We start from the raw sequence: 9,408 nt of genomic DNA, 5'->3' as shown, positions 1-9,408 counted from the left end.
CCAGACATCTCCAGTGCCCATGTACTGGCAGCATGGCATACAGGTGCTCTGTAACCCAGCACACTTCAAATGCCCTGGGCCTGTACTCTGTGGCCAACACACCCAGGGACACTGCTCAGACTACAGAGGGAAAAGCCTGAATGTAGCTGCACAGCCCAGTCACATCTCTTATGTTAGTGCAGAAATGAGCATTTGAGAACAGATGATTTTTGCACTTGGAACTGAGCCCCTGGACCACAAACCCTGTATGCACTGAGCCAGTGTCTTCGCTCCCCAGACCATCCTCCATGCTCCAAAGGAGGAAATAAATCAGGAAGAGCAGAAGATACAGACTCGGCTGGCTCCAATGCTGGATACAGCGATTCAAAAATAAGATGTTTTGCTTTTCTCAGTCCCCCTTTGCGGGATCTGAGGCTGCTGTAGAGGGGATGAGATGACCCTCTCAGGTTTCTCCCGCTGGAGGGAATCCTGGGCAGGTGGTCCAACTCCCAGGGGAGCTGTCTCCTCGATTCACCTCACGCGCACACAATCCCAGGTAGCTCAAAAAGGTCCAACCAGATGAAGAAGGAGGACTCTGCACACTCTGCGAAGGGTCCAACCGGGTTTATTCAAGGAGCAGTAGAGGATCTTAGGCAAGGTGGGTAGGAGAGAAGCAGGGATACAACCAGGCTGAAGGAGAGCAGGTGGCAAGAAGCCCAGAGCTGGGCAGGAACAGGGTTTATAACATAGTAGCAAATAGGCGGGGCTAGGGTACAAAGAACCAATGGGATTGGGGACCAGGGGAAGAGCAGGAGTGGGGTGATTGGGGGTGTACAAATGAAATGAGGGGAAGAGGGTGGCACCAACATACAGGCCAATGGGGAAGGGGGAACCGCAGAACTTTCTAGCTCTTTGGGAGGGAGCCATAGTTGATGGACATCTACAGGGGAGTGCCCTCCCAAGGCATCTCCACCCCACTATCCCTAGGGTCTCCTCCCACATCTCCCCCTTTTCTGTTTACTAAAAAAGCTTCCCCCAGACTTTTCTGCAGAGCCTTCTTGAAGCAACTAATTGCCGTAAGTACAATCACTAAGATGATGATGATCCATAGAAAACTTTTCAGGATGGAAATCAGCCATTCAGGGACACCCCATTGTCCAAACAGTCTATCAAGCCAGTTGGCTGCCTTCTTCTCGGTTTGGATGTCTCTGACTTGGTTTTGCAGTCCTTTAATGTTGGATTGAATCGAGGTGCTGTGCGAGGATAGATTGAAGCAGCAAAGTCCCTCAAAATCTTCGCAGCCATGACCATGGGCGAGCAGAAGGAAGTCGATGGCAGCTCTGTTCTGGAGTGTGGCGTGTCTGGTGGTTTCCTCGTCCGCTAAAAGGTCGGATAGGGCGGCGGACGTGGCATTGGCCTGCTTACTCAACCAGCACCCCAGGTGAGAAAGCTCACCGAGGGCCTTGGCAGCGGCAACCCAAGGAAGAAAAATGGACACTGCCACCCTCTTAGTGGTACCCCAATTATAAATTTGACTGTCGCAGTTGGGGTCGAATTCTTCCAAGGATCTTTTTTGGCGGGCCAATTTATTTTTCTTCCAATTATTTATTAAGGTGGAATTTGGGGTGAGGGTAGTTAGCTGGCCAAGGCTGCAGGGACCCCCTTTGATATTAGAGGGGATTCCTGCCCAAACCCTGTCGCCGCAGATGAGGAACACTCCCCATGGGAGCACCCTGGGATAGGACATGGACTTGGATGGTGTGGTGCTGGTGTAATTGCACCATTCTGCCACATTGTATCGTTTATCATGGGGCGAGACATCTGTACTTTGTGGTTTAGCAGTGGGTTGCCAATTCGGTCTCGCCCTGTGTTCAAAGGTGACGCAGAAACTAGCTTTGGTGGAGCCCAGTAGATCTAATTCCTGGGGCTCCTGTGGTGCTTGTGGGAAAATCCTCGTCCATTCATCCCAGGAGTCTGCCGGGTTGGGTTTCTTACCTACGTAAGGATATTCATTTTGTGACAGGGGGATTCCCACCAGACACGTGGAGAGTGGGTCATCCACACTTCCCATGGTCATGCAGAGATTTTCCTGTTGGAGGGACTTCGCTAAGGTGACCCATACGTTCTGTTTCAGCTGCGGTATGATCCAACCGCTGGCCACTTGGATAGTCAGAAGGAGATAGATGGTGGCAGCACCTGTGGCAGCATTCTTGGTGGCACCAGTGTTGTCAAGGGGGGGTCTCGGGATCATCATGGAGGGAATTCTGGTTTTATAAAACATGTTCTAGAAAGAAAACATGCATGAGTTTCATTTCAACTGCCAGCAAGTGGCCCATCTTTCTCTCCCCATAGCTCTATCGAGCCTCCCCCTTCTTTATAGTTAGAGAAAAAAGAACAGGGGAAAAGGGGCGGAATGCAGGGAAGAGCAAAGGGACAAGGGTCAGGTGGGGAAGAGTCAAAGGAAGGAGGGCTTGGGGAGATCAACCTCTAAAGGTAGTGACAAGGGAAGGTGGTGAATTGGAAGGGGCTTTAAGGGTGACAATAACTTGGGAAGGGTGGGGGTATGTCCTCGTGTGATACGTGGGTACAGTGTGTGGAAGGGATGTATCGGCGCGTTATAAGGACTCGCGCAACGAGGTTTGGATACGTCCCCTTGTTTTTCCTCCTTTTCCAGGAGTAAGCAGAGTTGTGTGTCCGGTGGTGAGCATAATTGACTTGTTCGTTGGCTGCGGCGTCTTCAGGCGTGCAGTCAAGGTATGGTTTCATATACCTGCCGGGAATCCATTTCGGTCCAGACCCTGTAGAAACACAAGCAAAGCCTCTCCCCCACGTAATGAGTGGAAAAGGTCCTTCGATCATTTTTGATTCTGGATCTCGAATGAGCACAGGAGGTTTTTCCTTGAGTTGTGCATGGGTGTTATTGTGAAAATGTCTGAGAATGGGGGGATTGGGCTCTTTCTGGGAGCAGTTCATGAAGTTCATTACATACAGAGCCGTGCACAACTTTTCAGGACGGGAGGAGGTAATCGCTGGGTCATTTTGCTGTTCTAACAATCTTTTAATTTCTTTATGTGCTCGTTCGACGATGGATTGACCTGTGGGGTTATGAGGGATGCCTGTGTTGTGGGAAATTCCCCACTGTTGGGTGAATTCCTTGAATCGTTTAGAAGTGTAAGCTGGACCATTGTCAGTTTTTATGTTCTTGGGGACTCCCAAGGTAGCGAAGGCCATGTAAAAATGTTTGAGCATGTCCCGCATGGGCTGATGCAAACACAGCGCCTGAAAAAGTGTCTATAGACACATGTATATATTTGAGCCTTCCAAAGGGGGCATAGTGGGTAATGTCCGTTTGCCAGAGTTCAAGAGCCCCCAAGCCTCTGGGATTGACACCGACTGGCATTGATGGTAGGGAAAAGGCTTGGCAGCTGGGGCACGTCGCTATGATTGCTCTGGTCTGTTCCACAGAGATTTTAAATTGCCGCCTCAAGGCGGGGGCATTTTGGTGGTAAAACTTGTGGCTCAACTGAGCTTGCTGAAAAGTGTCCGGCACAGTGTGGAGGGAGACACCCAAGGTGGGACTCGAGCTGGCTGTCATGGCTAAGTGGTCTGCTCTCCGATTACCCTCAGTGATGGGACCGGGCAGGTCTGTGTGAGACTGGACGTGTGTGATATGATAAGGTTGCTCTCGGTGGGATATTAACCAAATTAATTCGGAGAGCAAGTTAAACAATTCTTCATTTTGGACTTCTTTCAGCAGGGCATGTTCTGCCCGCTCAGCTATCCCAGCGACGTAGGCCGAATCTGTGACCACATTTAATGGTTGTTGGAATTTCCTGAATGCTCTCACGACCGCAGCAAGTTCCGTGATCTGGGGAGATCCATCAACAGTTCTGACATTGGATTCCCACTTCCCAGTGTCATTGTTTCTCCAGGTGATCACTGACTTGTGGGACTTCCCAGACCCGTCAGTGAACACCGTGAGAGCATTCTTGAGTGGTATGTTGCTTTTGAGTGGTCGAGGAGCTAATTGTAATGAGTCTTTAAAAAATTTGTGTTTTGGATAGTGCGTGGAAAGTTGTCCGGGATAGCTATCTAGAGCGACCTGTAAATGTTCATTTGTCTGCAAGAGAGAGTCCAAATGATCGAGGGTAAATGGTAAGTAAAAACACGCCGGCTCACAGCCCGCAAGGGTCCGGAGGCGACTCCTAGCCTTAATTATAAGTTGTGACACCAGCTCTTGTGGTGTAGTGATGGTTTTATGTGGCTGGTGCGGCAGGAACAACCACTCGATGACAATGAGCGGGTCTTTTGAATTTGCGTCCCACTGAAAAATGAGCGCATGGAACTGAGGGGCCTTACCTAACACCGCAATTTCCAGCGGAAGGGACCGGTCTACTCGATGGGCTTGGCGGGACTCCACCGCGGCTGCAACTCTGTCCAATGCTGTCCGAGCCTCTGGGGTCAAGGAGCAAGGTGAGACGAGGTCTCGGTCACCGCGTAGCAGGTTGAACAGCGGCGCCACTTCCTCTGTCGTGAGACCCAGGAAGGGCTGGATCCACATGATGATCCCGCAAAGTTGTTGCAGATCGTGTAGAGTGCGTGGATCGTTCTGGATGGCAAGGGTCTGGGGCACGATGGTCCTTTCAGTGATCCGAAAGCCGAGGTATTTCCACGGGCTGGAGAGTTGAATCTTGTCTGAAGCAATTTGGAGTCCTGCTTGCTCCACGGCAACCACCATCTTGTCCAATGCTGCTTTTAGGTAGGCTTCAGTCGGCGCGCATACAAGAATGTCATCCATGTAATGCAAGATGACAGCTTCGGGTAAGAGCTTGCGTACTGGGGAAAGGACTTGAGCAACGAAAGTCTGGCAGAACATCGGGCTGTTTTTCATTCCCTGGGGCAAGGTGACCCAATGGTACCGCTTATACGGTTCTTATCAGTTGGTGGAAGGTACCGAAAAAGCGAACCTGGGGGCGTCTCCAGGGTGCAGCGGGATGTTAAAAAAAGCAGTCTTTGATGTCGAGGACTGCGAGTGGCCAGTCTCTTGGGAGCATGGAGGGGGAGGGGAGACCAGGCTGAAGAGGACCCATGTCTTGAATGACCTCGTTAACTTTTCTGAGGTCTTGAAGCAGGTGCCATTTGTTCTTGCCTGGTTTTTTGACTACAAAGACTGGGGTGTTCCAGTGACTTTGGGAGGGGACAATGTGCCCCAGGCACAGCTGCTCTTCAACCAATTCGTTGAGCGCTTTCAATTTTTCTTCAGGAAGGGGCCACTGCTCCACCCATACCGGCTTATGTGATTTCCAAACAAGCGGTGGGGTGGTGCGCTCAGCAGTGGCCCAAGCTAAAAATCCCAGGTGACATCAGGGATATCAAGACGAGCCCCCCATTGAGACAGAACGTCTCGGCCCAGTAAGGCTATGTTCGCGGTGGTAACGAACGGCCTTACCGTTGCGATTTGCCCCTCCGGCCCCTCTACGGTGACAAGGTGCTTGCTCCGCAGAGAGTTGACTGTTCCACCAATCCCAGAGACAGTGCCGCAAGAGGGCACCAGCTCCCAGTCGCGGGGCCACTTTGCCTTGGGGATGATGGTGACATTGGCTCCCGTGTCTGCCATCACGGTCAGCTCAAAGTTCTTGTCTTTCCAGGAAATTAATGTGCTAATGTTGGGTCTTTCCCTAGTAAGTGCTGGGGAATAAAAAACGTCATGGTTAGTTTTATCATTGTCCTGTCCTGGGAGCACATACATTTGAGCAAAAGGAGCGTGCTTGCAAAGCATAAAAGGTGGAGAGTTGCACGCAACTGTCCCTGTGAATTCGTTGTACGGCCACACCGTCACGACTTCGGGGATGATGGAGAGTTCAAAGGGGGTGTGCTTGTTGTCCCCTAAAAGGAGTACTTCGACAGCCTGATTATGATATGGCGGAGGCAAGTAGCCTGCAGGGACTCGGACGATCTCTTCGTCATCTAACATGACATGAACAGAGCTGTAGAGGACCCTGCAAAGGCGTTGATCTAATGTCCCTGTCCTTCGGAAGTATTTAAGTCCGTCCTCATGGCTCCGCTCCTCTGAGATGATTCGGCCTGGAGTGGGCTCTCCTGGATGGTGGGGAGGGATGGCCTGCCATTTGGTGTCGTCGCACAGGGCCGCGGTGCGCTCTGCCACTCGTTTCCCGGCCACCGAGGGGAATGATGGAGCTTTGGCGCGTGTGGCGAGGTGTTAGAAGGCAGGCATGCCGATGGCGAGGGCACAAAGGAGGAAATACGACCGTCCGACAGGGGATACGGGCAGTTGGCATACACATGACCATACTGTTTACAATTAAAGCACTGGGTGTTATGCAATGCAACCATCGCTTCCCCGACACCTTTGCTCACTGCTGCTGCTACCGTGTGCTCGATGGAGTTGGCCCTGGTGCAGGCGGTGACCATCTGGGTGATGGAGGGCTCGGGATCCTGAGGAAGGGCCCTGAGCACCTTCTTGGTGTCTGGGTTAGCGTTGGTCATGGCCATTTTCCGCAACAGTTCATCTCTTGCTTCTACATTGTCGACCTGGCGCTCGATGGCTTCTCGCAACCGATCGACAAACTTAATAAAAGGCTCGTCGACTACTTGGTGGATGGAAGAGAAGCTCTGTAGTGGGGTGGAACTGTCTGGCAATTTCAGGAGGGCGGTTCGGGCTGCCAACTTGATATCATTTAAAACATCCACCGGCAGAGCGGCTTGGTCTTCGGGCCTGTCAAACACGCCGTCTCCTGAAAAGGCGTCCAGAGCATCATTCCCCAGCCCATCCACCTGGTGTTTCTCTATTAAAGGTTTCAACAGTTTTTCCACTGAGCCTCCCAAAGGAGGAACTCAGTGGGGGGACAACAGCGCCGTCATTATATAACAGAGGTCGTGGGGGATTAGGGTGTGTCCCGTGAAAGTTAGGTCTAGTAAACTTTTAAAATACAGAGAACCCCTCCCATAGTCCTTGGCCGCCCTTCTTAGCTCTTTTATTTCTGAGTACTGGATTTGCTCCCACCGCGTGTTCCCGTCTCGGCTCACGATGACTGGAGCTATGAACCGGTCGAGGTCTTTCGCAAATTCGAGGTCTCCCTCCCTGACTGCCTCTTCCTGGATCCGTGCCCAGCTACTACCCGGCCTGATAGTATGGCCAGGAGTGTAGCAAGCGCCTTCCTCATCGGATGATGAGACTGCGCAGGCCAAGACATGGGGCCTCCGGCTGACCGGAGGGTCCCGGTGACTGGAACCCCGGCGATCCAAGATGGCTGCCTTCCAGTCTGACCCATTTCCGGTTCCGGTCTGGGAACCGGAAGAGGCTGGAGACCGGGGGGTGTGGCCCGAGGGGGTGTAGCCAGGTGGAAGGCTGACGTCATGCTCAGGGGCGGAGCCCTCTTGGGGAGTAGAACCACCCACTGAAGGCCCACCCAGGGGAGGCGCAAGCGAGGCAGGAGGGATGGAACCCAACGGACACGTCATCGCCGCGTTGGAAGGGGCGGGACCCGACGTAGGGGCGGAACACGACTTGGTGGAAGGAGCTGTCGAAGGGGCGGGAGATATCGATGAAAAGGCGGGAAAGCTATGAGGGGGTGAAGGGAAGCCATTTTGGGGCACCACGAGGTTGACGCCATTTTGTGAACCTGAACTGGGGACAGAACAAGGCTGTGAACTAGGAACATGGGTGTTTGGATTGAGGGTGAGGGTAGAGTGCAAGCTGGGGTGGCCAGTCCCAGGTTAGTGTAGGGACTGAGTGGGGCAGGAAGCAGCAGGGAGCAGGTGGCAACCCTGTGCCCTTGGGCAGGATCTGGGTCCTGTACCACTCATAGGGGAAGAGGGCTTAGGGTCATGTGGGGAGGAACACGGGGGAGGAGAACTGGGGACCCCAACCTTTCTCCCTTTCTTTTAATAACTTAAAAATCGGATCGAAAATAACATTGAATTTTCCCGCCCGATAATTCCCTATAACTTGTTCATTATAAATGCATCTCCCCACTTTTCCCGAAAACGAAAGAGAAGAGGCATCTTCCTGAGAAATCTCAGGAAAATGTTCAAAAAGAAATTTAACAAAAGATTTAAGCTCCTTCTTTTTAAAAGAAATGTTCCCCAACACCAGGGTAGTTTTAACTTGGAGATAAAACTCCTTCTCGGGGTGGGTTAATTTGAGACCCATCTCCCCGAACTCCCCCCAACAAGGTAAACGTGAAAAGGAAAAGGATGAGCCCAGGTGGAGCGCCCTTTGGCGCAAACTGACTCACCCAACAAGTCGGAAACACCGGGCAAAAGGAAAGGTCCTTGCGGGGGCTGGCTGGCTCCTGCCGGTCCCTCGGGGTCGCTGATGCTCCCTCGGAGCTACTGAAGTTGCAGCGAAGCACAGAGGGTTGTCAGCAGGCCAGGCAGAGCAGTCCTCTGCACAATCGAGGAGTTTGCTCTCCCTGGAGCTGGAACCAAACGGCGCTTGTTTCCCGTCGCGGCTGCTCACGGAGTGCCCACGCTGAGGAGTCGCTCTCAAGGATCTGGACGAGCCAATGACTGCCCAGGCCCAACGTTGGGCGCCAGCTGCGGGATCTGAGGCTGCTGTAGAGGGGATGAGATGACCCTCTCAGGTTTCTCCCGCTGGAGGGAATCCTGGGCAGGTGGTCCAACTCCCAGGGGAGCTGTCTCCTCGATTCACCTCACGCGCACACAATCCCAGGTAGCTCAAAAAGGTCCAACCAGATGAAGAAGGAGGACTCTGCACACTCTGCGAAGGGTCCAACCGGGTTTATTCAAGGAGCAGTAGAGGATCTTAGGCAAGGTGGGTAGGAGAGAAGCAGGGATGCAACCAGGCTGAAGGAGAGCAGGTGGCAAGAAGCCCAGAGCTAGGCAGGAACAGGGTTTATAACATAGTAGCAAATAGGAGGGGCTAGGGTACAAAGAACCAATGGGATAGGGGACCAGGGGAGGAGCAGGAGTGGAGTGATTGGGGGTGTACAAATGAAATGAGGGGAAGAGGGTGGCACCAACATACAGGCCAATGGGGAAGGGGGAACCGCAGAACTTCCTAGCTCTTTGGGAGGGAGCCATAGTTGACGGACATCTACAGGGGAGTGCCTCCCAAGGCATCTCCACTCCACTATCCCTAGGGTCTCCTCCCACACCCCTTCCAGGCATTTAGAAGAAATTTATTTCATATGTTCTGAGCCCTCATTTTAAATGGAAAGGATACTGTGATCATGGCATTAAGGACTGCTTGCAAATACAGTTTTGATCCCTCAGTGCAAATCCCACAGATCTGCTCAGCACCTTTCACTCAGCACTTCAGACTACGAACAGAACAGATTACCTGTTCCTTTCTATACAAATATTTGTATAATAGATAAAACGAAGAAAAGGAAGCTACAGCCCACAGTACTGCTGCACATACCAACTCCTGACAGGGGCTAAATC

The 9,408-nt window shown here is 52.3% G+C and overlaps 1 protein-coding gene across 1 annotated transcript; it reads right to left on the bottom strand.

Moving 5' to 3' along the window:
* Positions 1 to 588: 588 nt before the first annotated feature.
* Positions 589 to 9,026, bottom strand: LOC132335432 (uncharacterized). The gene is made up of 2 exons (XM_059861989.1): positions 8,238 to 9,026; positions 589 to 2,263 (listed from the first exon to the last, which is right to left on the bottom strand). Exon 2 carries the CDS (start codon positions 2,258 to 2,260, stop codon positions 920 to 922), a length of 1,341 nt encoding a protein of 446 aa, XP_059717972.1. The 5' UTR covers positions 2,261 to 2,263; positions 8,238 to 9,026; the 3' UTR covers positions 589 to 919.
* Positions 9,027 to 9,408: the final 382 nt, after the last annotated feature.

The sequence above is a fragment of the Haemorhous mexicanus genome, chromosome 17, assembly GCF_027477595.1.
Source record: "Haemorhous mexicanus isolate bHaeMex1 chromosome 17, bHaeMex1.pri, whole genome shotgun sequence".
NCBI lineage: Eukaryota > Metazoa > Chordata > Aves > Passeriformes > Fringillidae > Haemorhous > Haemorhous mexicanus.
This window is presented reverse-complemented; position numbering and strand designations above follow the sequence as displayed.

What these genes read in the sequence shown, in the direction of transcription:
- LOC132335432 (XM_059861989.1), bottom strand. Translation starts at nt 2,260, where the DNA reads ATGTTTTATAAAACCAGAATTCCCTCCATGATGATCCCGAGACCCCCC.